This window comes from Kogia breviceps, chromosome 4 (genome assembly GCF_026419965.1).
Source record: "Kogia breviceps isolate mKogBre1 chromosome 4, mKogBre1 haplotype 1, whole genome shotgun sequence".
Classification (NCBI taxonomy): Eukaryota; Metazoa; Chordata; class Mammalia; order Artiodactyla; family Physeteridae; genus Kogia; species Kogia breviceps.
Window position 1 is genome coordinate 176,353,853 of NC_081313.1, and position 27,494 is coordinate 176,381,346.

The following is a 27,494-nucleotide window of genomic DNA, read 5'->3' on the forward strand; positions in this document are numbered from 1 at the left end:
CCCAACCGGGGAGCTGAGAACAGGAGGAGCGGGCACAGCCCATCCCTTCCCAAGGGGCACCCTCCGGTCTTAACGGCTGGCTGTCCCAGGGCCAGGGAGTTTACCTGCCCAAGCCCTCGCCTTCCCTTCCTCCCTGCCACACGGGCAGCAAGAAGGTCCACCCAACCACAGCCTCACCCACCCCAGGACCCCCGTGGTCAGCTCACGGTGCTCCGCGTTGTCCAGGGAGGTGGGGTGGGGGTGGGGGGGCTGGGGCTGAGCCGGGGCGGTTGGAGCTTGCAGCGAGGGACCCTGGCTCGCGAGCGCCGCCTGGTGGAGAGAAAGAAGACAAAGGCGCAGCGGCAGGTTTCTGTACAGGAAGTCGGATTATACATTTTAGTAACCGGGCGAGAGAAACGAGGCATCGGGGCAACAGTGCAGGGGCCACAGGAAGAATAAGAGATCGAGAGCTAGGGTTTGGCATAAATCTTACAAAGTGTATAAAGAATCTGTGTTTCTCTACAATAACAAAAAAACCAGAGGCTACAAGAGCGGTTGTATATACAAAACACGGAGATATTGCTTCACTTGCAAACAGGTTCCTGACCAGACAGGGAGACAAGACAGAGAGAAGGGCACAGGGAGGGGGCGGTGGGTGGAGAGCGCGCCGCGTGCAAAAAGGAGGGTGAGGTGGGGAGAGGGTCTTCTCCCAGCATCAATCTACAGGCAGGAGCTGGAGTCGCGCACGCACGGGAGAGGTCGAAGGCATGTGCGCTGCTGGCTGTGCACGGGGGAGCGGGATGCCGAGAGCCAAGAGTGTCCATCTGCCTGGCCCCTGGCGCCTTGCTCTTCGGGCTTCAGCCCGGAGTGGGGTTCTGGGTGGGGACCGGGGGCCAGCTGGGCTAGCTGGCCAGAGACGGAGGGCGGCGATTGCTCCCCGGAGGCTACTGTGGAAAACTGGAGAAGCCTGCTGGGTGTGCCCATCCTCTTGGCCTCTGGCCGGCCCGGTCCATCCTGGCACCCTCCCCGCCCCGCTGAGATGCCCATTGGGACCCAAGGAGAGCAGGTGCAGCAGCCGGGGCTTCTAGCTTTCCTTGGGCGGGACAGGAGATGCCGCTCAACTCCTGTTCTTCGTGCGGAGCTCGATGGGAGGGCAGGAGCCAGTCACAGAGGGGCGGAGGGGGTGGGCAGGGAGGACAGGGCAGTGAGGGGTGGGCGGAGGACGAGGATGTGCACGCACGCTGAGACCGGGCGCCGGGCGGTCACAGGTTCTGGCAGCACTGCAGCTTGTTGGGTTTCTGTCCGTCGGTGGTGGGTGGCACGCTGATATCCACCACGTTGTTTCCGGGGGACTCGTCGTGCGCTGCGCGGTCCGCGATCTGCTTCTGTGACACGATGCGGTAGATCTCTGCGGTGGGCGGGGGCGGGGGCGGGGAGAACGACACAGGGTGAATGCGCTGTGTGCCCCCAATCTCGGTTACGTCCCCCTCCCACAGGACTCATCTGGATGTCACGTCCTCACGGTAGCACCCTGGATGCTGAGTTGGAACCCCTTCCAAAGGCTCCCACTGTGATCTGTGCACCCCCATCACGTCAGGGGGAGCCATGCCACGGGCTGGGCTCCTGAAGGCTCCCTGCCCGTCCCCAATGCTGGCTGCGTACTCAGCAAGGGAAGGACCCATATCTGTTTACAGATGTAGCTCGCAGCCCAGGCCTCTCATTCTTTAAGATCAGAGAGGCCCTCCTCCCTCAGGAGAAACTCCCAGAAGCCCAGGGGCTCTGGGACCCGGAGGCCACCTGCCTCCCCAGCCGACCCTGTGGGCTGTTCTCTAGTGAAGCCATGGCAGGGCCCATCTATGGGAGCTGGGCTGAGAGGGTCTCTGTGCCCTGAGTGCCAGCAGGGGTGGGATCTGGCCTCACGCTGTGGAGGGTGCCCTGTTTGTCCTCGTGTCCAGACTGAACAGCAATTTTACGGAAGGAAGGTTCAGGGGCTGCGTTCTGCAGCACGTGACCCGTGTGGCTGGTGCCCTTCCCACGCCCACCCTCTGTGATCCCAGCTGGGCCCTGTGACCACCTGTGAGAATGTTCTTGAAAGCTTCCTCTACGTTGGTGGAATCCAAGGCTGAGGTCTCAATGAAGGACAAGTTGTTCTTTTCTGAAAGAGAATATTTGCCCAGGTGACTCAGCTGGTGGAGCGGGGGAGCATGGTCCCCTATACCCTCCTCTTGGGGACCATGGCTGCCTGTCCGCTCACCTGGCCCAGGAAATGAAGGGCTGGGGCCGAAGGGGTAGGACGGAGATACCCACCCCCGCAGCCCTGGTCACGGCCAGGGAAGATGCACCTGGTGCGGGGGAGCTGCCTGCATTCCAGATGTTTCTCGGATGCTTCAGTCAGAGTCTCGCTCTCAGGAGTGTGGCACCTAGAGGCCCTGGCCAGAGCAGATGGCCCGGACTGACACCTAGCAGCCCTCTGGCCACACCCTCTGGCCCGGCGTGCGCTCACCTGCAAAGGCACGGGCCTCATCCGTGGGCACGGCCCGCAGGTGGCGCAGGTCGCTCTTGTTGCCCACCAGCATGATGACGATGTTGCTGTCGGCGTGGTCCCGCAGCTCCTTCAGCCAGCGCTCCACGTTCTCGTAAGTCAGGTGCTTGGCGATGTCATACACCAGCAGCGCGCCCACCGCACCACGGTAGTATCTGCAGGGACGGGGGCAGGGCCCAGGCGTGAGCTGAGCCAGCGTCCCCGGGGGCCCCCCCAGGCTCTGTGGGCAGTGGCTCCTTGGCCCGAGGGGTGGCCATCAGGGCCTTGAGGGAGGGGTACGTGTCCTGAGGCCCCGGCTCCACTCCCCAGATTCAGCTCAGGAATGGGGAGGCCTAAGGAGGGAGTTTGGGATCTGGGGTCAGAAGACACCCACAGGGTCAGCCACCAAAAGGGGAGGAGGAGAACAGTGACTGTGAAGGGAATGGGCAGAAGCGCTAATGCCTGCCGTGGCCCTGCCTGCCCAGAGCACCAAGGAGATGGATGGACATACATCCACTCCAAGGGATCAAGGAGCCGAGGTGACCAGGCCTCAGTGGAGGGATTCCAGAAGACAGCAAGTGACTGACAGGGAATGGCCAGGAGTTGGGAGGGTCAGAGAAGAGGCAGTTGAGGGGGTCCTGATGGTGGGGTGGCCACAGGAGCCCTCACCGTGTAGCCAGCACCTGGCGACACTGCAGTGCCTCAATGGGACGCCAGGGGTCAGAGGGGCCGTGGGACATGCCCACCTGGGGTCACAGCCTGACCAAGCCTGGGCACTGGCCTTTCAGAGGGTCCCACAGCTCCTGGGGGTCTTGTCCCTCCACCCTGTGCCCCCTGCTCTCGGGTCTGTGCTCCTCCCTTCCCCCGCGCCCCCCAGCCCACCTCCTACCCATGTCTTGGGGCCCACGGGCTCCCCGGCCCCGCCACTCACGCCGAGGTGATGGCGCGGTAGCGCTCCTGGCCGGCGGTGTCCCAGATCTGCGCCTTGATGGTCTTGCCGTCCACCTGGATGCTGCGGGTGGCAAACTCCACGCCGATGGTGCTCTTGCTCTCCAGGTTGAACTCGTTGCGGGTGAAGCGCGACAGCAGGTTGCTCTTCCCCACGCCCGAGTCCCCGATGAGCACCACTTTGGGGGCGGGGAGGGGTACCAGTGAGCCTCCCCGGGTCAGAGGGGGGCAGTGCCCCCGAGCCAAGACCCCACGTGCTGCCCACGTCCACCCATAGCACCTTCACAGTGGCGCCCCGGGTGCTGCAGACACACGACAGCCAGTGACAGGGCAGAGTTGGAGCTGTCCTGGGGCCCCTGGCCCGAGGCACCACGGTTCCTGGTACAGAAGCAAACAGGGTCCTTCAGAGCAGGGCTGCCCCTGCTCTGATGGGACACAGGGATCCAGGCATCCCGGCAGAAGGCAGCTTGGGGACCCATCAACTCCCAAACCTCCACGGCGGCCTGGTGACCGGGGCAGCCAGGCATGCCTGAGAAAGCCCCAGGGCTGGGTGACCTTGGGCAAGTCACTGAACGTCTCTGGGCTGCCTTTTCCACAGGTGTGAAAAGGGAGACACTAACAAGAGCCACCTCGGGGAGGGGGACATGGGAATGCCTGGGATCAGAACTCAGCCAGCATCTCGTACGCTAAGATGGGGCGGGTGGGGGGGTGTCAGATCGTCCTGCAGGGAGGCAGGAACAAGGGCCCTCCTGAGCAGCACAGGGCAGAGCAGGGCAGGCATAGGCGGGTCTTTCCCTCCATCCCTCCCTTTATTGAGCTTCCTGCCCCCACCTGTAGAAGCCCTGCCTCTAGGGGCCCAGCCGCTCCAAGCTCTAGGCTGGAGGGGCCCGGAGGGCTGTGCTCAGACTCAGGACACAGTGGGGACTCGTGTCAGTGTGTGCATAGGTGTGTGTGCGGCGCAGAAGAAACAGCCTTTCTTTTCAGACGCCCCCGCTGGAAACCACAGGGACCCCCAAGTGTGGGCCTTAGGCTCTGGCACCCCAGGGTGGCTCTGGCTCGTGGGGAGCCACGGGGGCTACAGACTTGGTCACCCAAAGCCCCGATGAAAAGGTTTTCCTTGATGAGAACTTCTATGTGTACGTGTTCAGATTCCTGCTGCTTCTTACCCCTTTCACTGCTCCCTGACCCCAGGCCATCATTACTCCCCCGGCTCCCCGTTGCTGTGACAGCCTCCTCCCTGGTGCCCGCCCGCCCTTACATTTACTCTCAGCTTCAGCCAACAGGCTGTTTTCCTCTTGGCCGCCAGAGGGTGCCTGTGAGCACCATGTGTGGGTCCCATCCCTCCTCTGCCTACAGCCCTCCAGGGCTCCCACTTCCAAAGTCCTCCTGGCAGCCCTCAGGGCCGTGCATGGCCTGCCCCGTCCCCTCCTCCCGTGCCCTCCCCTCCTCCCTCTCTCCCCCTCGCTCACTCTGCTCCAGACACACGGGCCTCCCTGCAACGCTACCCTCTGCCTGGAGTGTTCTTCCCTAGGTACCCGCCAGGTTCCTGCCCTCATCTCCTCTGTGTGGCCCCTCGTATGGCACTTGATCGAGAAGGCTCCCCGCAGCCATCTTCTCAGATAAAACCCCACTCCCAGGACTTCGCTGGAGGTCCCGTGGTTAAGACTCCGCGTTTCTACCGCAGGGGGCCCAGGTTCGATCCCTGGTCGGGGAACTAGATCCCACATGCTGCAACTACGAGCCGGCATGCTGCAACTAAAGATCCCGCACGCCGCAACTAAGACCCGGCACAGCCAAATAAATAAATATTTTTTAAAAATCCCCAAAACCCACTGCCCCTAACACTCCCCATTCCCCTCCCCTACCTTTCCCCCATAGCTCTCCCTACCCTCTCACATTCACCAGGTTTCCCTTATAGATTTTTTTTTGTCATTCTGCCTCAAGGGCAGCCATCTCAAGACAGTCTGGTTCCCTGCCGTATCCCCAGAACCTGGTGCACTGCCCGGCGCATGGGACGCACCTGATCAATGCCTGTCGAATGAACAAACGCCAAAGTGGCTGGTGGAGCTTCCCAGGCCCACCTCCCCCACATTGGAAGATGCCCAGGTCACCATCCTTGGGCCACAAGTAAGGAGGGGGCGGGCCAGGCAGCCCCCAGGACCCAGCACCCTCTCTGGACAGGCTGCTTTAGAGCCAAGAACAACAAGAACAGGAAGAACGTTCCGTGCTGAGAAAGCTCTGGATGTGCCATCACCTCACATATGCATCACATGACCCATTTTACAGATGAGAATCTGAGGTGCAGACAGGGGAATGACCAGCTTAAGGCACCTGGTCACCAAGGGTAGAGCTGGGGTCTGAGCCCGTGCATAACTGCAGGCTCGCTCCCACCCCGCAACCAAGCTCAGCAAGCAGCAACTTGCCCAGGGGCACCCAGCTAGAGAGTGGTCCAGCAGGATGTGAACTCGGATTTTCTGGATCCAGGGCTGAGCTCAGGGGTCTGGGTTCAGCTTCCTTCTCTCCCACCATCAGGGGTATCTTGAACCCCTAGAGTAGCTAGCAAACTCCTATTTGTCCTTCAAAATCCCTGGGTTCAGGCTTCTCTTCTCCCAAACCACCACGTGGCCTAGCCCACAACACCTGTGATGACAGTGTCAGTGTCCTCCCCTGACACTGGCGGCACCCAGCATAAGAATGCCAAGTTGACTTCAGAGAAAGGTGGAAAGAGGTGAATGGACATGGGCCTGGGGTGGAGGGCCAAGGGCGCCCAGCCATGCCAGGGGGGCCGTGACTGGACTGACTGTAGGGCCCCCTGTCCACGCTCTCACCCTGTCACCTCGTAGCCACGGCGGCTGCAGGAAGCTGGCCAAAGCCAGGGAGGTCTACACATAGTTCTCACATCCTCAGGAACAGAACAGGAAATGAGGAGGAGGGTCCTTTTGGGCCCTTGCCTGTATCCTCCCCACCCTCTCACTCCCTTCCCAGCCCTGTCCAGCTGTCTAGCCTCAGGGTCCCCTTTGCCACATCGGGGTTCTGTCCCAGCCCAGCCAACCAGCCTCTCAGCCCCTCAGGCCAGGCCCAGCCCTAAAGGCTTTGTTACGGAGTTCTTAGGGCCACCCCAGGGACAGATGTTCACGTTATCGTGTACAGTTGGAGACACTCAATACAGAGTGACCAAGTTCCCTGGCCCAAGGTCACCCAGTGAGAACAGTGGGGGCCAGAGCAGAACAAGGGCCACCAGCCGCTGCCCAGACAAATGGCAGGGAGGCGGGGCTGCCCCTGCGGTCCCTGGCATGCGGTGCCCAATGCAGAAGTGGCCGGCAGGGCAGCGGCCGGGCTGGTCCCGTGTGCAGGCTGGGAATGAGAATGGCATTGTCCAAGATACAAGTCATCTGTTGTCTCAGGGAAAGAAAGGGCCCTTGAGGACACAGCCCCCAGCATTTCCACAGGAGTTGGTGGCATCACTGGCCGGGACACGGTCCCCCTGGGCACACCCCTTAGCTGGCAGAGCAGGCAAGCCCAGTTGGCAAAAACAAAGAGCTGGCACCTCTTGGAAGCCCGTGGTCCTCTGGCCCACCCCATGACAGTGTGGCACATCTGGGGCCCCCATTGTGACACTCAGGTCACCGAGTGGCCATTGGGGGCGCTCGGCTCCCCGACTCCAGCCAGAGCAGGGCTCCACCCCTCCCCCAGGAAGCAGGCCCTGCAGATCCCAGGCCCCAGGGGCTGGCAGGGGGAGGAAGAGCCAGAGCTATTCCCTGGGGGAATCAGAGAGCAGAGGACAGGTGCCCGAAACCGGGGCACAGGCAGGGCCACCATTCATCATGGGGGGAGCTGGTGTGCTCGGGTCCCAGACCAGCCGTCCAGGTGTGAGGACTGCTCAGGCTGGAGAGCCAGGAGGCTGCCTCGGGAGCACCTGGTGAGCGCTGGGGCCGGCCTGTTCCCTGGGAGTGAGTGGTGGGAGCTCTGGGAAGGCCTTGGTGGCCCTTGGGGACCTAGCTTCTCGCACTGTGGCCCCTGCCGCCCAGTCCATCAGAGGAGAGTGTGGGGCACCCCTGGGGACTGATCGGCAGGCTAGGGAAATGGCCCTTCGCTGAAAAGTGTAAAGTGTTAGCAGGATAAATGTGAGGATCTATAATTAGGTACAAATAAACAACCTCACTCCTGGTGGGGGGGATGAGCAGGGAGGAAACAAGCCGCTCGGGGGCTGGTGGGGGGTGGGTGGAACACCCAGGGGGATGTGCTGGCCTCCGCCGGGAGGTCAGGGGAGCCAACCTGTGACGTGGCTGCCAAAAAAAGCAAGTCAGTGGTGGGAAGGCTGGAGCAGGGGCGCAGCCAGTGTCCCACGTGAGAGGTGTGGCCCCTCTGTGCCCAGGGCAGGGCCAGGGGAAGGTGACTGAAGCCTGGGGGAGGCTGGGCACGGGATGGGGGATGAGAAGATCACAGCCCCCCTCCACTCCTGAAGGACTCCCCGCACTAGGCGGCAGGGCTGGGGAGATGTACGGTGAGAGTACTGGTCCTTGTCAACCTTTCTGGCACAGCTGGGTCCTGGACACCTCTCTACTGCCTAGGCCTGACCCTCTGCAGGCCATGGGGTCTCAGGAGGGTCTGTGGGGTGCAGTGTATTCACGTTTCAGTCTACCTGCTATATTTATGGCCAGTGATGCCATGGTGGCGGCTTGCCTGCCTGCTGGCTTCCTTCCTTCCTTCTATGAGTCAGAAAGAATTTCCTTTTCCTATTTAAGTGAGACAAAAACTGAGTGGATTTAAAAACAAATATTAGGGGACTTCCCTGGTGGTGCAGTGGTTAAGAATCCACTTGCCAATGCAGGGGACACAGGTTCGAGCCCTGGTCTGGGAAGATCCCACATGCCGCAGAGCAACTAAGCCCGTGCACCACAACTACTGAGCCCGTGCACCACAACTACTGAGCCCGTGCACCACAACTACTGAGCCCGTGTGCCACAACTACTGAAGCCCACGAGCCTAGAGCCTGTGCTCCACAACAAGAGAAGCCACTGCAATGAGAAGCACGTGCACTGTATTGAAGAGTAGTCCCTGCTTGCTGCAACTAGAGAAAGCCCGCACGTGCACAGCAACAAAGACGCAACACAGACAAAAATAAAAAATAAATTTATAAAAACAAACAAACAAATATTAAAAGATAACAGAAGGTCCTCCAACAAGGCGTTAAGTGTGAAGGTGAGGTCTCAGAGGACCAGTTTGGTAAACGCTGACCTTGTGAGTTACACTTTCGCTTCTGACCTGGCTTGAGACAGTCAGCAGAGCACCTGCTCTACTCAGAAAAGGAGCCCAGTGGGAGAGGGCAGCGGGGCAGGGAGGCACAGCCCCCCCCCCCAAGCTGTCGCAGTAGTGTTTCCAGGAAGAGGGCTCCGGACATGAATCCTGAGAAGCGCACAGCCTGCTCCATTGCCCCTGACCCAATAACTGGACTTCTGGGAACATACTTCAAGGAAATAACCCAAAGGGCAAAAGATGACTCGTGCAAACACTTGGAGCTGGCTTATTTACAACAGCAAACAGCTGAAAATAACAAGTGGGGAATGACCATGGAAACACTGGGAGGAACGCCCCCTGCCCTTGAAGTAACGCATCCAGGTGGGTGCCAGCTAGGAACTGGGGAGCAGCTGCCTCAGGGTGGGCTGGGTAGAGACAGGCACCAGCTGCAGCAGGACTGGCGTCCAGTCCACCTGTCACCCATCCCCAAGGCCCTGACAGAGCTCCATCCGCCTCTAAAGTGAGACCGCAAGGTTCAGTCAGCACAAGGGCCTGGGTCCAATGCCTGCCGAGCACACAGCCTCACTTGCCAGCAACGTATCTGCCTGCAGGCAGCTCCTCGAGCCCATGGTGCTGTGTGACAACTCTGGACCTTTTCATGGGGACTCGCTCTGCCCAGAAACCTTTTACCATGTGGATATCCCAGGTACGAAGCGCTCCATTCCATTTTCTACATTCACAAGGTCCCCAGAACCCCAGACCCAACCAGGGATAATACCACAGACACACAGTGTCACACAGGCCACACTCCCAGGCATGGCCAAGCTCCCCCAACGAGGGAAAGATGTCAATGGCTGGCATGGGAAGCACACCCTCACGCAGCAGGCAGCATGGCAAAGGTGTCCTGTGTGCGTCCAGGGGTTCTCAAAGGGTGACCAATGCCAGCCAGGGAGCCCAGCACAGCAGCACAGGACCTGGCCAAAGCCTAGGTTGGCACAGAAGGCACTGGAAAGTCAGTGACCCCTAAGTTACCTGACCTTCCTAGACCTTACTTGAGGCTCCTAGAGCCCTCTGTTGCCCTGGCAGAGAAGATCCTGCAGCAGGTTGGAGGAGACCATCTGACAACCCCAGTCCCAGATCTTGGCCACAAGCTCCCCCAGATACACTCCTTAAGTGGTCTGGGTTCAAATCTTGCTTTAATACTTAAACTGCCCCTCCAGTTTCCAGGTCCATAAAGAGAGATGCTGGATAATATCGATCTCACAGGGTTGTGGTGAGGATTTCAATGAATTCATGTATGTAAAGTGCTTAGAAAAGTGCAGGTGCTTGCACAGCACTCTCAAGAGATCTAAGAGTTAAGACATAATTATTGCTGTTAACCACCAGGTCTGAGTTCAGCACACACAGTCCCCTGCCACCACCCCAGGTGCCCCTCCACGCAATTCCAACTCTGCTCCCCAGGGTCCACCCCCCCACCTCCGCCACACACACACACACACACACACCTCAACCCCCATTGTCCGCCCCTCCCTTCCCGGGCTCCGCCCCCAGATGCACTGCCACCAATCAAGACTGGCCCCTCCTACTCCATGAGAGCACCACCCCCACCCGCCCACCCTAGCCCACTTATTGGACACGCCCACCACCTCCTAGCCCCGCCTCTAACGGACACGCCCCCACCACGAAGGAAGCTTTCCACCCAGCCCGGCCCGCCAAATGCTGTGGCGGCCCCGCCCCCTCTGAATGCCCCGCCCCTAACGGCCTCCCCACTGTCCCGGGCCCCACCCCCCTGGGCCTTGGCCCCGCCTCGGAGCATCCCGGGCCCCCAAGGCTCTCTGGACAGCCTGCCGCGCATGGCTGCGCATCCCGGCCCGAACTTGACCAAGCCCGGCCTGCACTGGCCATCTCGGCTGCCTGGCCTGCCAGGCCCCAAGCCTCGGGCTCCGGCCTGGGCCCAGAGGCCTGGAGCGCAGCCTGGGTGCTTGCCCGGCGCCTCGCCACCGCCCGCTCGCCTGTCTGTGCCCCACCAACCTCACCTTTGAATAGGTAGTCGTACTCGTCGTCCCGAGTCCCCATTGTCCTGGCGCTTCCGGCGGGATTGGCGACTTCGCAGCCCCACCACAAACACCCGACGGGGGCGGAGCCGGCGCCTCGCAGAGCGGCGGCCGGATGGCCAATCAGCGATGGGTGGCGTAGCGACCGGCACCCAGAGAAGCCAATAAGAGGCGGAAGCAGAGCCCCCGGGGTGGGCGCCGCCGGAGATCCACCTTCTTCTCCCTTGGTCTCCTGGAGAAAGGCGGAAGGAATGCGGACCTTTCTGAAGTGACGGCCTCGCCAGCCTATCACAGGCGAGCTCTGGAAGGCGGGGCGGAAAACTGGAAGAATGAAACGGATTGACGGAGCGAGTAGCCAATGAGGGGTTTGATTCAGACAGTACCGGACCAGCAGAGGACCTGTCCGGGAGGGGAAATGGGGCTACGTCCAGGTAGTATTACGCTATTTACCGTCCCGATGACGTCATAGGTCAATGCGCGCTGCTCTGCGGACCACCCAGCGGGCCACCCACCCCCACCCCCACCCCCTTTGCCCCCAGAAATGACAGTTTCTGGGGGGACATCTGAGTGGGGACGTTTTTAGCTTAGAGGCCCCCCTCTCTCCTCTGGGTTGCAGTTTTCTCCCTCTGTAAAACGGGAGAAACTCATCTTATGGAATCTTTGGAGTATGACTAGATCGTTGACTTAAAAACATACTAAATCAATCACCTGTCTGTCATTAAGTCTTTGTTTAACAAATATTTATAAATCCTTACTAGGTGTCAGACTGTCTCCCCTTCTCTGTCCCCTTATCCTGTTTTATTCCATCCCCCACCCCAAGGATTTATCTCTACTTGACATTAAAGCATGCATTTCTTTCTCAATCCTGTTAAAAAACAAACTTCTACTGAGTAAGTGTGAAGGTCTAATTGCCTTTATTAAAAGATTCATGAATCAAGCAGCATCTCATCTGTCAAGCAGAGATACTCCCAGAGGTTGTACAAAATGGAAGACTTTTATAGAAAAGAGGGTGAGACGAGAAGTCATGGACAATAGTAAAATGAAAGTTAATTCGGAGGAAAGTAAGCGTTCAGGTGAGGACAGCTTCTCATTGGCTAAATTGTGGTGTTTCCATTGGCTGGGCTTGTTGCTGGGAGGGAAGAAAATCTCTTCTCCAGCTTTAGTAAAGTAATTGCAGTTACTCTTTGGGAGTGCAAGGTACATACATCTCTTCTGGTTGGGGTCTGTAATTGATGTCTTCCTGTTTGGGGTAACTGAGGAGTGGCAGGGCTCCCTTGCAAGACTTCCTGACTCCAATTTTAGTTGAGGTTTCCTCTTGTAAATTTTCACAATCCTATTTAGTTTCTGTCCCCCACCAACAGAACATCAGCCCTGTGAGGGCAGGGGCTGTGTCTGTGGCAGTCGCTGCTGTGTCCCCAGTGGGCAATAAACATAGTGTTTTGTTTTTAAATATTTATTTATTTATTTGGCCGTGCGGGTCTTAGTTGTGGCACGTGGGATCTTCGTTGCGGCATGAGGGATCTAGTTTCCTGAACAGGGATCAGACCCAGACCCCCTGCATTGGAAGTGCGGAGTCTTGACCACTGGACCACCAAGGAAGTCCCATAAATGTTTGATTAGTGATAATGTAAGTATAGCTCATGTGCTAATTATAATAATAATTATTGGGCTTCCCTGGTGGCGCAGTGGTTGAGAGTCAGCCTGCCGATGCAGGGGACACAGGTTCGTGCCCCGGTCCAGGAAGATCCCACATGCCGCGGAGCGGCTAGGCCCGTGAGCCATGGCCGCTGAGCCTGCGCGTCCGGAACCTGTGCTCCACAACGGGAGAGGCCACAACAGTGAGAGGCCGTGTACCGCAAATAAATAAATAAATAATAATTATTATTATTATTGCCTCCTGGACCTCATCCTTGGGATGTCCATCAGGCATCCCAAACACAAATTTGGCCTCTTTTCCCATATCCTCTCCTCCTCCTGTGACTCCATCCCTTCACCCACATCATCAAAGCCAGAGGTGGTGGACTCCCCTCTCCTCCTCATCCTTTACTCCCCTGCCCCTCTCTCCCAACCCCTCCCTCAGTTGCCTTATTCTGTCCCTCCTAAAAGACTGTCCCTCCTCCCTCCTAAATTTCTGACCACTTCTCACCCTCACCACTGCCACCACCCCTATACTGGCCCTGTCATCACTTCACGGACCTGTGTAGTTTCCTGCTCCCGAAGCTCCCTGCTCTGAGCTCACCCCAGACAGTCTGTTCTTCCCATAGCAGTCACATGGAGTCTTTTATTTATTTTTTCATTTTAAAAATTAAATTAAAAGTTTTTTTGGCCATGCCGCATGGCTTGTGGGATTTTAGCTCCCCAGCGAGGGATTGAACCTGGGCCCTCAGCAATGAAAGAGCCGCATCCTAACCACTGGACCACCAGGCAATTCCTATTTATGGTTTTTTTGTTGTTGTTTGTTTGTTTGTTTTTTTGCGGTACGCGGGCCTCTCACTGTTGCGGCCTCTCCCGTTGCGGAACACAGGCTCCGGACGTGCAGGCTCAGTGGCCATGGCTCACGGGCCCAGCCGCTCCGCGGCATGTGGGATCTTCCTGGACCGGGGCACGAACCCATGTCCCCTGCATTGGCAGGCGGACTCTCAACCACTGCGCCACCAGGGAAGCCCTATGTATTTTTAAATTGAAGTATAGGGACTTCCCTGGTGGCGCAGTGGTTAAGACTCTGCTCTCCCAATGCAGGGGGCCCAAGTTTGATCCCTGGCCAGGGAACTAGATCCCACATGCATGCCACAACCAAGAGTTTGTGTGCCACAACTGAGGAGCCTGCATGCTGCAACTAAGAAGTCCACATGCCACGACTAAGGAGCCTGCCTGCCTGCCACAACTAAGACCTGGCATAACCAAATAAATAAATATATATATATATTTTAAATTGGGGGGGCTTCCCTGGTGGCACAGTGGTTAAGAATCTGCCTGCCAATGCAGGGGACATGGGTTCGAGCCCTGTTCTGGGAAGATCCCACATGCTGCGGAGCAACTAAGCCCATGCACCACAACTACTGAGCCTGCACGCCACAGCTACTGAAGCCCATGCACCTAGATCCTGTGCTGTGCAACAAGAGAAGCCACACAACGAGAAGCCCGTGCACCACAACAAAGAATAGCCCCTGCTTGCCACAACTAAAGAAAGCCTGTGCGCAGGCAATGAAGACCCAACACAGCCATAAATAAATAAGTAAATAAATAAATTTATTTTAAAAAAATTGAAGTATAGTTGATTTACAATGTGTTAGTTTCAGGTGTACAGCAAAGTGATTCAGTGGCATATAGATTCTTTTTCAGGTTCTTTTCCATTATAGGTTATTACAAGATATTAAATATAGTTCCCTGTGCTATACAGTAGGCCCTTGTTGGCTATCTATTTTATTTATTTATATACTTTTAAATTTATTTATTTATTTATTTGACTACACCGGGTCTTAGTTGCAGCGTGCAGGATCTTCTTTGAGGCATGCGGGATCTAGTTTCCTGACCAGGGATCGAACCTGGGCTCCCTGCATTGGGAGCGCAGAGTCTTAACCACTGGACCACCAAGGAAGTCCCTGGTTATCTATTTTATATATAGTAGTGTGTATACGTTCATACCACGCTCCTAATTTATCCCCCTCCACCCCGAGAGTCTTTTAAAACATAAGTCAGTTTATCTCGCTCCCCAGTTTAAAAATCTTTTAGTCCTTCCTTAAGTGGGCATTTACTGAGCACCTACATTGGGACAGGCAATGCTCTGTGGGCTGGAGATGCAGAGTTGAAGGAGACCAAGTCCCAGCCCTTGTGGAGCTGACAGTCTAGTGGAACAGGCAGACCAGAAGCAAGTAAACAACAGCACGCACAAGAAAGTTCAGAGTGCAGTGAGCCCAGGAATAAACTGGGCTATGTGACGGCGGATCTACTTAGTTAGGGAGGCAGGGGAGGCATCCCTGAGGAGGTGGCATTTGCACTGAGTCCGAGGGACGGGGAGGAGGTGTTGGGAACAGCATTTTAGACAGACAAAACAAGTGAGAGGGAGCCCAGTGGCTCTGAACAGCCAGGAGGCCACAGTGGCTGGAGAGTTGAGTCCAAGGGCCCAGAGATGAGATTAGGGGAAAAGGTGAGGCAGGCTGGAAGCCAGACCAGGGAGGACCCTAGTGGCCTTTGCACACTCCTGGGCTGTTGGCTTGAAGCCCAGCACATTCCCACCCAAACCCCTTCCCCATCCCACCCGCGTTCACCGCCCAAGCTTCTTGCCTCTCGCTGCAGCCCGGTGGGGCTATGCACTGGTTCCCCAGACAGGAGCTGTGCTTCTTTCCAAGGCAACCAGGCTTTTGCTCTTACAGTGCTCTCCTCCTGCCGTGCCACACCCCTCCCCCATCTTTGTAGAATTTTTATCCTTTGAAAACTGACTCATGGGGGAGGGATGGATTGGGAGTTTGGGATTAGTAGATGCAAACTATAATACATAGAATGGATAAACAAGGTCGGGACTTCCCTGGTGGTCCAGTGATTAAGACTTCGCCTTCCAATGCAGTGGGAGTGGGTGTGGGTTCCATTCCTGGTCAGGGAGCTAAGATCCCACATGCCTTGGGGCCAAAAAAACAAAACATAAAACAGAAGTAAGGGCTTCCCTGGTGGCGCAGTGGTTGAGAATCCGCCTGCCGATGCAGGGGACACGGGTTCGAGCCCCGGTCCGGGAAGATCCCACATGCCGCGGAGCGGCTGGGCCCGTGAGCCGTGGCCGCTGAGCCTGCGCATTCGGAGCCTGTGCTCCGCAACGGGAGAGGCCACAACAGTGAGAGGCCCGCGTAACGCAAAAAAAAAAAAAAAAAAAAAAAAAAAAAAAGAGTGCATAACTGGGAGGGCTCTGACCCCACCTCAACAGACTGGACTCCCCACCAGTTCAGCCACAGTGGTCTCAAGGGAGACTCTCCAAGCCTGCCCGATACAGGACACCCCCAAACCAGAATCCGGAAGAGGGTCTGGCCTCCAAGTGTTGAGCTCGTCACCCATGCTCAGCCAGGGCCCCAGGTGTGTCCCCAACACAGAGGCTCTCATCTAGTGAAAGAGGCCCCCACTACCTTCCCAAGGAACCCCTAGGAATATTGGAAAAATAGGTTCTCCTATTAAAACAGCAGCTGGGGCTCAGGGCACAGGCAGATGCTGTTTTTCCCAAACGTGCCCTATGATAATGTGCCATATGATACAGGTGATAATTGCAAGCAGTGCATTAAATAACATTGAACCACATACTGAGAAAGTCCTACCTTTTTTCAATTCCTTTTTAAAAATAAATTTATTTATTTAATTTTTTATGGCTGCATTGGGTCTTTGTTGCTGCACATGGGCTTTCTCTAGTTGCAGCAAGCAGGGGCTACTCTTCGTTGCGGTGCACAGGCTTCTCATTGTGGTGGCTTCTCTTGTTGTGGAGCACAGGCTCTAGGCTCGTGGGCTTCAGTAGTTGTGGCACACGGGCTCAGTAGTTGTGGCTCGTGGGCTCTAGAGCGCAGGCTCAGCAGATGTGGTGCAGGGGCTTAGTTGCTCTGTGGCATGTGGGATCTTCCCGGACCAGGGCTCGAACCCGTGTCTCCTGCATTGCCAGGTGGATTCTTAACCACTGTGCCACCAGGGAAGCCCTCGATTCCTTTTTTTAAATGAATTAAATTTTTAATTGAAGTAAAGTTGATTCACAATTTTATGTTAGTTCCAGGTGTACAGCAACGTAATTCAGTTATACACGCACACACACACGTATATATTTTTTCAGATTCTTTTCCTTTATAGGTTATTAAAAAATATTGAGTAGAGTTCCTTGTGCTACACAGTAGGTCCTTGTTGTTTATCCATTTTATATATAGTTGTGTGTATATGCTAATCCCAAACTCCTAATTTATCCCTCTCCCTTTTTCAATTCTTGAACACTTTTATTACCCATCAAGGAGAGAGGCTCACTCTCTCTTGCTCATATCTCTTCAACAATTATCTAATCCTCATCTCCCTTTTTGAGCTCAGATGAAGGATGAGAGCCTTTAGAAGGCAACAGGATCTCGTTAGGATTTTCTTCCCTACATACATTTCATTGTGAATTTTTTTAAACATTTAGAAAAACAGAAAGAATTGTACAGAGAATACCCAGACCCAGATTGCACTATTAACATTTTGCTTTATCGCATATCCTTTTCTCTAGCCACCCGTCATCTAATTTTTTGATGCATTTCAAAGGAAGTTGAAGATTTAGGGGATCTAATGGACAGCATGGTGATTACAAGTAACACTGTACTGTGTACCTGAAAGCTGCTAAGAGAGTAGATCTTCAATGTTTTCACCACCAAAAAGGAAAAGGTAATTGTGTGATGTGATGGAGGCATTGGCTAATGCTAGGGTGCTTATCATTTCGCAGTATATGTGTATCAAGTCAACATGTCGTACACCTTAAACTTACACAACGTTTTATGTTTTTTTAAAATTAATTTATTTTTGGCTGCGTTGGGTCTTTATTGCTGCACGTGGGCTTTCTCTAGTTGTGGTGAGCAGGGCCTACTCATCGTTGGCGTGTGCAGGCTTCTCACTGCAGTGGCTTCTCTTGTTGTGGAGCACGGGCTCTAGGCACGTGGGCTTCAGTAGTTGTGGCTCACAGGCTCAGTAGTTGTGGCTCGTAGGTTCTAGAACGCAGGCTTAGTATGGGCTTAGTTGCTCTGCGGCATGTGGGATCTTCCTGGACCAGGGCTCGAACCAGTGTCCCCTGCATTGGCAGGCGGATTCTTAACCACTGCACCATCAGAGGAGTCCTGTTGTATGTTAACTACATCTCAATAAAGCTGGAAAAAAATTTTTCAAAAACAAAATTGAAGACATCAGTTCACTGCACTTCTAAAACACTTCAGCATGCATACCATTAACTAGAGTTCCATGTCTTTTTATGACTGTTGTAGCTTTTTGTTTAAGGTGAAATTTACATACAATGACATGCACAAATCTTAAGTGTATACTAACCAAGGCAAAGGTGAACACGGGAGTAACCCATCTCTATTGAGGTTCAGAACATCGTCACTCGGGAAAGTTTCCTTATATCCCTTCCTAGTCAATCCCTATCCTACCTCCCACCCTTCCAGAGGCAACCACTATTCGTTTATTGTGGGGGTTTTTTTTCACCATAGATGTTTTCTAGCTGGATTTTTTTTTTTGGACCGGCGGTGGGGCTTGTGGGATCTTAGTTCCCCCACCAGGGACTGAACCCACACTGACAGCTGTGAAAGCGTGGAGTCCTAACCACTGGACAGCCAGGGAATTCCCTCTAGCTGGAATTTGAAAGCATTTGCATTGTTTTGTTTTCACCGAGTTTAGTTTTACTAACCTATTTATGGCAGGGTTTTCCACATGCTGTAAGATATGTGACTAGATTTTTAGAAACTGGGTCAGTAAGTCCCTGTATGCCTGGGAGTGAGCTGCTTTACATCTGTCTTCTGGCTTAATTATTAACAACCCCCTCCTCCCCCGCTTTCACTCTCAACAGTGTCTCCAGTTTGGACCATCAATTATAGGTCACCTTGTCTGTAATGGGATGGGCTTTGAAGGCAAGCTTGGTGCAGGCAGGGATCTTTCTGTTCACTAGAGTATCCCAAGCACTTGGGACAGGGCCTGACCTGTAGTAGGTGCTCAAGAAATACTAGCTGAATTTTAGATACATATATATATATACATTTTAAAAAATATTTATTTTTGGTTGCGTCAGGTCTTAGTTGTGTCATGTGGGACCTTTCATTGCAGCCAGCAGGCTTCTCTCTAGTTGTGGCACACAGGCTCCAGAGTGCACGGGCTCAGTAGTTGCAGCACACAGGCTCTCTAGTTGTGGCGCTCGGGCTTAGTTGCCCTGCGGCATGCGCAACCTTAGCTCCCTGACCAGGAATCGAACCTGCGTTCCCTGCATTGGAAGGCAGATTCTTAACCACTGGACCACCAGGGAAGTCCCAAGATATATATATATATATATATTTTTTTTTTAAGCCAATTTAAACGAAAACTTCTGCAGACATGGCCAAAAATGGGAAGAATTTACCCAAAACACTGCATTAATGTCACATAGCAGAGCTGGGTTGTCCAAGATGGTGGCCATTGGCCACTGTGGCTACTGAGCCCTTAAATACGGCCAGTCCAAACTGAGATGCGCCGTAGGTGTGAAATCCATACTGAATTTGGAAGACTCAGTACAAAAAGCCATGTCAGATATCTCATCAATAACTTTTATATTGACCACATGTTGAAACAGTAATATTTTGGAAATATTGGGTTCAATGACGTATATTCCTAAAATCGTTTTTACTTTTAAAACTTTTTTTTTCTTTTAAAAAAATGTGGCTACAAAAAAATAATATTAAACACACAACTCACATCATATTTCTATCAGACGGCAGGACACCAAAAAGTTAAAAGTGATTCATACGCGTAAGTATGGTCAGGAAGAGCTTCTTATTTTCTGTTACCTGCTTCCAGAAGGACTGAATGAGGGTTTTATTTTGTAACTTTGAAAATAAAAAATGAGATAGGCATCATGAAATCGTAAGTGAAGGAAACTGAAATCAGTTGTCGGAGGCGGTAGGAATAATCAGCGCTGTCCTCGAGAGCCCCGGAAGCGTTCATCCTTCACCCTAGGAACATGTTTATGTAGACTTTTATGTAGACTGTCCACTTTCTAAAACAAAAACAAAGGACGAAAAGGAACGAAATGTTCTGAGGTTGCTTTTATTCCAAGAATTCTGTGGGCTCAGCCCAGATGCCGTCGGCACCGGCTCGCCTATAGCACCCACACGCTACAGCACCACAAGGGCGCCCCGGGCCTACGGGAGTCCTGGTCCCCCAGCCAGTCAACATGACTGAATCCGCCATCAAGGGCCGGCCTGGCTGCCCCCGAGTGGTCCCTCTGGGTCCCCTACTCCTCGGGCGGGCGAGGAGTGGGCTTCAATGCCCCTGTGTCCCACGCCTTCGGGGTCTGCGCCCTGCAGCCCTGTTCTTCTCAGAGGGCATTTCCTGTATTCCCCCACTCATCGCGGGGGCATCTCCAGTCGTGGACGTCTTCTCTGTCCATGAGGTTTCAGATGGGCCCTGCTCAGAGCCCTTTCCCAGGCAGGAAGTGGCCACATGCTGGGCCAGAATCAGAGTCACTGTCCTCCAGGAGCCTGGGACCAGGCCCCAGCGAGGAGGCTAGGAGGCTGCTTCGGCCGCTGTGGGCTGGATCAGCATGGTGGTGGCCTGCAGCGGGTAGTAGCGGCCCCGCCAGGCTTTCCAGAAGATGCCCTTCTTAAGCTGCTGCCGCCGCCGTGGGATGGAATGGAAATACTGGCCATTAAGATTGGAGTGGCCGCAGGTACCGAACCACCAGCCACCTGCCGGGGTCAGAGAAAAGGGGACTTGGTCAGGCCCACGGGTCCTTGGGCCTCCACTGGGGCCGGGACGGGGATGAGGCTGGGTGTTGGACGTCACACACTTGAGATGAGATGACTTTGGCAGTGGTTGTCAAACTGGGTTCTGAGGAACCCCAGGTTGTGACAAAGGCACCTCAGGGGCTCTGGGCAACCCCCTTCCCGGTAACTGCAGCTTTTATATCTGTGACCCTGGCGAGTGACTTCTCCGCACCTGGCACATGGCAAACATTTACTAAAGCCTCTCTATGACTGTCATGCATCTCACTAGTGTGTATTAGATTGAACCATATGAAATTAACCACTAATTCCACCCTTCTTTGACCCACCAAGAGGCAGTTTCTTATGTTTCACTTCACAGGGCCCGGGCTTTGCCTCCGATTTCACTAGAACAAGATGGGGTCTGTCTCGATGGCTTTGCAACACACCAGCCACCATCCCACAAACGTCATCTCATCACATGTTCATAATAATCCTATGGTGTGGATGGTACGGTTATACCCATTTTGAAGATGAAGTGAAGTGTTAAGTCAGTTGCCCAAGGGTATGCTGCACATAAGGAGAAAAGTGGGGAGGGAATAGATGGAGTTGAAGGCAGGGGACGGATGCAGAAAGGTAGGGAGGGGAGGTCCCAGCTGTGTGGCAAAGGACAGGACAAGGAGGGACAGAGCTTGCTTGCTCACCAGAGAGGCTCTTCGCACAGTTCTTGTCTCCGCGGAGGTCGTGGTCTTGGTCCCAAGTGGAGAAAGGCAGGGAGAGGCCACTGGGTGAGAAGGTGGTGGCACCCAGTTTGCTGGCCACGGGCGCCGTGAGCTGCAGGCTGTAGGCTGTGTCTTCCCCACCCAGGTGGACAGGGAACTGCAATGACTCGGCATTGCCCTCCCAGTCCTGCAGCTGCACAGCCAGGCGGCTGCCACGGTCCCCCATGATGCAGTGCACCTTCTCCAGGCCCAGCCAGAACTCACCTACAGTGGAAAAGGCCCATCTGTGAGAACGACCCACCTCTGTGGCCCCCCCTCCTCCCCCTGTGCCTCTGGCCTGCAGGAAACACCCACCTTGGGGGTCTCCGAAGCCATCCTTGTAGGCTTCCCAGGGCTGGTTAAAGTCCACTGAGCCATCCTGGCGCCTCTGAATTACAGTCCAGCCTCCATCTGCCCAGAAAGATGCAAGGTCACCAGGAGGATTCTTCTTACAAGAGACCCTGACTCCCCCACCTGGCTCCCAAACCCCAAACCACCTCTAAACCAAGGGAGAGCAATGTTCCTCTCATCCATCCCAGCACGACTAGAGGAAGATGGTCAAAGGAGGAAGATGGGCTGGTCAGCAGGAGGAGGGCTCTGCCTAGATCTTTGTCCCAAGGATCCAGCAGGGAAGGAGGAAGCGGGGAGCAAGGGAGGGAGGGGGGTGAGCTGCATTTGACGGAAAGACAACCGGGCCCATGATATTTGGGGTACCTGGGGGGCCAGAGCATCCCTACCTGAGGTCATCTTGCAGTTAACCAGGAATGAAGAGGACCCCTGGGGCTGGATCTGGAACAATCCACTTTGCCTCTCTCCCTCTTCAAACAGTTCCTGGCAGTCCCTGGGCAGTCCTGCAGGGCAGACAAGGGTGGGGGGGATTGAAGCAGAGAGCAGTCCTGGGGGTTCCAGGACACAGGCATGTCTGGGGGCTGGGCAGCGGGCGACAGGGACAGGACCGGGCAATCTAGAGCTCATGACACCCCCCCACACTTGCCTAAAGTCTTCCATAGCTCCCCATACCTTCCCTCAACACAGTCTACAAGGCACCCCAGGACTCGCTGCTATACCCATCCTCCCTCCTCCTGCACTGCACACGCCCACCCTCTGGCCACATACCCTCCTGCCACAGGGACTTTGCACGTGCTGGTGTTCTGAGACCCACTTCCCTCATGCCTTTCTTTGCCTCATATTAAAGGTCCCAGCTTCTGAAGGGGACCATGTCCCTGACCCCCCCCCCCAGACCAGGTTAGGGGCACTGAGGACTTCCTACTCCCCAACACCGGGGTCATCTGACAGTCTCTCTCCAACTCCCCACACTGAAGGAGGTCCATGAGGCTAGGGACAAGGAATGGCTCTTTGCCCACCATCTGGCACCGGCTGATCCCAGCCCACAGCAGGTGTTTACTAAAGATGCCATGAAGGAATGATTGAAGGAGCTGGACCAGAGTGGGATGGGGCAAGAACTGCGATAAACAGGAGGGGGCTCTGCTTTGTCCAGTGGCGGGTGGGGAATCAGGCCTGGATGGGCCTTGGGGACACCACAGAGGCCCTGCCTGGGATCCCAGGTATCAGAGAGGGAGGGGGAAGGATTGAGGAGTGAAGGACGGAGGGAGGGAGGAAAAAAAGGAGGGAAGGATGGCTTGGGCACGTCGGGGCGGACCGGGGAAGTCCCCGCCCCCAGCCCGCCCCAGCCCAGCCCAGCCCCAGCCCAGCCCCAGCCCAGCCCGGAAAGTAGGGGAAAGGTCGCAGGGGGAGGGGAAGGCTCAGGTCGCGGGGTGAATGTGTCCACACTGTGGGAGCGGGGGCGGGCCCAGATGACTGGAGGCGTTTTCCGGCCCCTGAGGCAGCTCCCCTTTCCCCTACTTTCCTCTCTTCCAATCACAACAGGCAGCCCGCCAAACCACCGATGTGGCTTCCATTAACACCAGCTGTTTGCCTCCTCAGCTCTGAACTTTCCCATACTTGGCAGGGCCGAGCCTGGAGTCCCCAAACTTACACCCGACCCCGCCTTCCCCATCACATTCCCCAGCCTGGATCTATGCCTGCGGGCCCCACCCAGAAGCCGCTCATCCCAGGGCTACGGTTTGGGAGGGAGTAATGGACCCTTCCTGGTTGAGGAGGGGAGGGAGAGTGGTGGGACGGGGAGGTGCCGGAGCCCTCAAGACTAGAGGGCTGGAAGCCAGCAACCAGCCCTAGGGTGTGATGAGGGAGATCTGAACTTTCACCCAGTTGGCTGCAGACTGCTGCAGATGCCAGGCTGGGTGATGGGGTAGGAGGACCACAGGGAAGCCAGCCAGGTCTGGAGCAGTGGGACAGAGACACCGGGAGCTGGGAATCTGTGTCACACACCTACAGACATGCTAGGAGATCTGGGGTGCTATGGGGCATACACAATAAAGGCACCAGAACTTGGTGGGGGTGGGGGGCGTGGGAAGGGCTGATCAGAGACTTCCGGGCCAATAGAAGGTTGTGGGACAGAAGAGGTGTGTGAGTCAGGAGCCCTGGATTTGTAAGAGATCCAAGAGTGATGCATCTGGCCGAGGAGATGGGGGTTCCCTGCCCTAGCCTCCCCTCCTAGATCCACACTCTAAAAGACCATGGGGGGTGGGTGGCGGCCAAGCATCAGAACCTCCCCTCCCAGGCTGCCATTCTCTCTTCACCCAACGAGGGCTGCAGCCTCCCTAGCTGGCACCCTTTTGTCCCCCATCCTGTCCTCCTAGAAGGTTCCAAGCTCCAGGAAGATGTCTCTGAGCTGTACCACCCTTTTTCCCACACCCCTGCAGCTCAAGTCCCTCTTGGACCTTCTTTCCCAGCCGCCTGCTGCTCCGGTTAGTGGCCCGTGAGGCTTTGGGGAAATCCCAGTGGCTTGCTAGGAAGAAGGGTGGGGTGGCCCCGTGGGGCAGGGGGAGGGCTGTGGAGGGGGTGTCCCAGTCACCCCTTTACCAGAGACCTGTCAGCCCACAGGGACGCAGGGCCAGGGCCTCTCTCCTTCTCAGTAAGGTAGACCTGACAAGAGGGAGGTAAGAATAGTGGAGGGGTGGTTTCCAGAGAACAGCAAAGGGCTGGACACTCACTGTGCAGGTGGCTGATATTGTGAGCTGGGCCAGCAAGCTGGGCCATCTTGGGTAGCCTCTTCCTCCTGGCATGCTTGGCCACCCTGTGGCCCAGGTGCATGGGGGCCAAGTGGCCCATCTGGGACAGGACAGGAGGAGGGGGTCAGGTCTGGCTGGCTCAGGCTGCTCGACCTGCTTAGCTCCACGTCCAGACCCATAGGTCCAACTTCAACCTCCCTCCCCATCTGGGGCAAGCATCGGGCACCTGGCTCTGCAGATTCTGGATTCTCAGGTGCTGCTTCTCCAGGTGCCGCTGCTGCTGGGCCACCTTCTGGTAGAGTTGCTGGATCCTGCTGTTCTGAGCCTTGAGCTGAGTCTGGGGAGAGTATAAAACTCTGGTGAGGATCTGGTCTTCTGCCGCCAGTTTCTCCATTCATCCGCCGGTCCTACTCCCAACTCTCCATCCTTTGAGGCCCGGGCAGGAGAGCCCAGGGAGTCCGGGATGCGCCCCCTCCCGTCCACACCCTTCCAGGGCAGTAGGAGCGTACGTACCTGAAAGCTGCGGATGGTCTCCGGGATTGCGTCGCCGCCGGGAGGGACCAGATTCTCCGGGGCGAACGGAGGCGCGGCTGACCCCTCAGGATCCTTGCAGGCGGCCCCGCACGAGCCCAGACGCCGCTCCAGCTCGCCCAGCTGCCCACGGGTGCGCTCCACGTGCTCGCGTAGCCCGTTGCCGAGCTGAAGGAGCCCGTGCGCCAGCACATTCACCTCGTCCCAGGAGGCGAAGCGCGGCGTCTTGGGAGGCTCCGGGCGGCCCTGCGCGCTCAGCAGCCCGGCGGTGGCGGCGCACAGCACCAGGGCTGCTCCGGCTGTTGGCGCACAGCGCATCCTTCCGGGTGGTGTGGACGCCGGGACGCGGGGAATCGGAGCGGCAGGGGTGAGGGGGCGCAAGGGGGACTCGGAGGTCGAGATGAGAGGGGTGGAGACGCGGGAGCCCTGGTGGAGGCTCGCTTGGGTGCAGAAGCCAGAGCAAAGACTCGAATCACAGTTTGGCTTGTGCTCGCGACGCGCTCTATTATAAGCACAGTGCGCGGAGTAGAAGGCGGAGCCTGGGAGGCGGGGCGCGTGGAGTTCCGGGGGCGGGGCGTGGGGCCGGGGGGTTGGGTTCAGTGTGCTGGAGGCCGGGTAGTTTTGGGGGTGAGGGGCGCCCTGGAGGTGCAAAACTCTGGCTCCTCCCACCAGGCCCGGACGTGCGTGGTCAGCCGTGCCTTCTCTACTGACCGTGGGAGACGTGACTTCCTCTCCCCGCGGCTCCTTTCCAAGCGCCGGAATTTCGAGCCCCCCCCCGCCCCCGTCGCGCTCAGTGGGGAAAAGGCTCTGGTGTCAGCGGGGACGGGGCGTGCGGGCTGCATTCCTGACCCCCTCCCCATGTCAAAAGCTGGAGAAGAGGGTCCTGGTACGTTCAGTCCAGCAGGGCTAGGCGGAAACCCGGGACCCCTCAAACATCCCCGCCTCCGGAACGCCTCCCGGAGAGCACCCCAAGACCAGGCTGGTCTCCCAGGGAGACATCTCGGGCTTCCGCGCTCCTTCCCGCCCAAGGCTTGGTCGTTGCAGATGTGTTTGTGGGATTCTTTAACCTCCCTCATCCCACTCCGCACAACTTAGTGCCCTGGTAGCAGGGACCAGATTTGTTCAGTCTCCAGCGGGTGCCTCTCTCCCCACTGCCCAGTCTATACCCTCAGGGTCTTCAGAGTGTTTGCCTGAATCAAAGCAGGAACCTTGGAACAGAAAGAGGGGATACATGGAAGGAAGGTCTCCCCTTCTCCCTCATTCATTCATTCATTCTAACAAACAGGCCTCTGCTCTCCTACATGGAGTTCCCAGGCTGGTGGAGAGACCCCAACGCTCTGAGCCTGGGGTAGGGACAGAGTTGGGACAAAGGAAGAACCGAGTGAGGCTGTGAGGTGGACCACTTTCATTTCACAAGGCTAAGCATTTACTCAACAAACTTTTACCAAAGTTCTCCCCCTCCATTCCCACCAACTTCCCTATACCTGCCTGAAAATTGAGGCTGGCATAGAAAACCTGCCTGCCAGGAAAAACCCAGGGCACGATGGCTCAGAGAACAGGCAAGAAAAACAGAGCTGACTCAGCAGGGCTCCGAGCCAGCTCAGCCTGAAACTGTGCGTCCCATACATTTGGCTGGGCCAGATGCCAGGATAGCAGATCCCGGCAGCAGTGACAGGCAGGTGGGAAGGGCAGAGAGGAAAACCTTGGCAAGGAATAGGTCCAGACAGCCACCATCTGCCCTGGCAGCCGGCCTGTCCAGCCCCCAGCCCCTGGCCTCCTTCTGAGTAGGGGACATAGCTATCCAAGAGTGAGCTCTCTTCCTCCCTGGCTTCTTGCACTGAGAAAAATGATCAATTACTTTCCCAACCTGAGGGCCTTTTTCTGATCCACTTTTAAGGGGCTTCTACCTCTGTGCTGTGTTTCAGAGGGCACAAAGTATACCCAAGCGTCTTAGAGGCACCTGCAGTGAGCAGGCTACAAAAGAATTTGTCCAGGGACCCAGAGCTGGCGCTGGATTATATCTTAAAAAACTGCTCTGTGGAATATACCTTTGACCCAACGATAACATATCACCGTGATCAATTGTTTCTCTGGTACCTGCTGTGTGCTGGTTACTATGCTGGGTCCATAATGGTGCGCAAGATGTCCCCTCCACCCAATGTAGGCTACTCTGGGCAAAGTAAATGGCATTAGAAAGGTGACATGCGGGCTGGAGTCTCTCATCAGAAAGCGAAGCAGTAAAATTGACTTTATTTTTGCCTGTCTGTGGGCAGCTGAAGGAAATCCCTGCCTTTGGGAGATTTCAGTCTGGAGTAGGACACAGTCTCACGAACAGTGTCTTTCCATCTGTATCTCTAGGACCTAGATTATTGGGGGGCCCTCAGTCCCTCTCTACTAGTCTTCAATCATTGGGGCTTCTGGTGGGTTGTATGAGAGGAGCTGATCTTTCAGTGGAGGGCTTCCCTGGTGGCGCAGTGGTTGAGAGTCCGCCTGCCGATGTAGGGGACATGGGTTCGCGCCCCGGTCCGGGAAGATCCCACATGCCGCGGAGCGGCTGGGCCCGTGAACCATGACCGCTGAGCCTGCGCGTCCGGAGCCTGTGCTCCGCAATGGGAGAGGCCACAACAGTGAGAGGCCCACATACCACAAAAAAAAAAAAAAAAAGGAGCAGCAGGGAGTTCCCTGGTGGTGCAGTGGTTAAGACTCTGTGCTCCCAATGCAGGGGGCCCGGGTTTGATCCCTGGTCCCGGAACTAGATTCCACATGCATGCTGGAACTAGGAGTTTGCGTGCCATAACTAAGGAGCCGCGTGCCACAACTAAGATCTGACACAACCAAATAAATAAAGAAAGAAAGAATGAAGTGTACAACTCAAGTTAAAAAAAAAAAAGTAGCAGCAAACACCTGTTGTGCACTTGTTATATGCCAGGAGTTGTTCTAAAGTG

At 55.9% G+C, this 27,494-nt stretch overlaps 2 protein-coding genes across 3 annotated transcripts; both read right to left on the bottom strand.

Annotated features, from left to right (window-relative positions):
* Nucleotides 1-346: 346 nt before the first annotated feature.
* On the bottom strand, nt 347-10,979 carry RAB11B (RAB11B, member RAS oncogene family). Its single transcript, XM_059063058.2, has 5 exons — nt 10,723-10,979; nt 3,432-3,627; nt 2,483-2,676; nt 2,054-2,134; nt 347-1,387 (listed from the first exon to the last, which is right to left on the bottom strand). The coding sequence occupies exons 1-5, from the start codon at nt 10,760-10,762 to the stop codon at nt 1,242-1,244; spliced, it is 657 nt and encodes a 218-aa protein (XP_058919041.1). The 5' UTR covers nt 10,763-10,979; the 3' UTR covers nt 347-1,241.
* Nucleotides 10,980-16,526: 5,547 nt separating this feature from the next.
* ANGPTL4 (angiopoietin like 4) lies at nt 16,527-25,172 on the bottom strand. 2 transcript variants are annotated; one of them, XM_059063050.2, is made up of 7 exons: nt 24,532-25,024; nt 24,245-24,355; nt 24,001-24,118; nt 21,664-21,777; nt 21,242-21,337; nt 20,870-21,151; nt 16,527-17,588 (listed from the first exon to the last, which is right to left on the bottom strand). In XM_059063050.2, the coding sequence occupies exons 1-7, from the start codon at nt 24,865-24,867 to the stop codon at nt 17,569-17,571; spliced, it is 1,077 nt and encodes a 358-aa protein (XP_058919033.1). In that variant the 5' UTR covers nt 24,868-25,024; the 3' UTR covers nt 16,527-17,568. The 2 variants fall into 2 exon arrangements, with proteins under 2 accessions (XP_058919033.1, XP_058919029.1); XM_059063046.2 differs by lacking the exon at nt 16,527-17,588 and adding an exon at nt 19,491-20,150 and having other exon boundaries at nt 24,532-25,172.
* Nucleotides 25,173-27,494: the final 2,322 nt, after the last annotated feature.

Bases quoted from the DNA above. Each gene is read 5' to 3' on its own strand.
- RAB11B (XM_059063058.2), bottom strand. From the start codon at position 10,762: ATGGGGACTCGGGACGACGAGTACGACTACCTATTCAAAG. The intron at 2,677-3,431 runs GTGAGTGGCGGG...CCGTCCCTGCAG, and splicing joins TACCGCGCCATCACCTCGGC to ATACTACCGTGGTGCGGTGG. The intron at 1,388-2,053 runs GTGGTCACAGGG...CGCCCACCGCAG, and splicing joins TTTCAAGAACATTCTCACAG to AGATCTACCGCATCGTGTCA.
- ANGPTL4 (XM_059063046.2), bottom strand. From the start codon at position 24,867: ATGCGCTGTGCGCCAACAGCCGGAGCAGCCCTGGTGCTGTGCGCCGCC. The intron at 21,338-21,663 runs GTAGGGATGCTC...CTTTCTGGGCAG, and splicing joins TAACTGCAAGATGACCTCAG to ATGGAGGCTGGACTGTAATT. The intron at 20,151-20,869 runs GTGAGCAAGCAA...TGACCCCGGCAG, and splicing joins CTGTGCGAAGAGCCTCTCTG to GTGGCTGGTGGTTCGGTACC.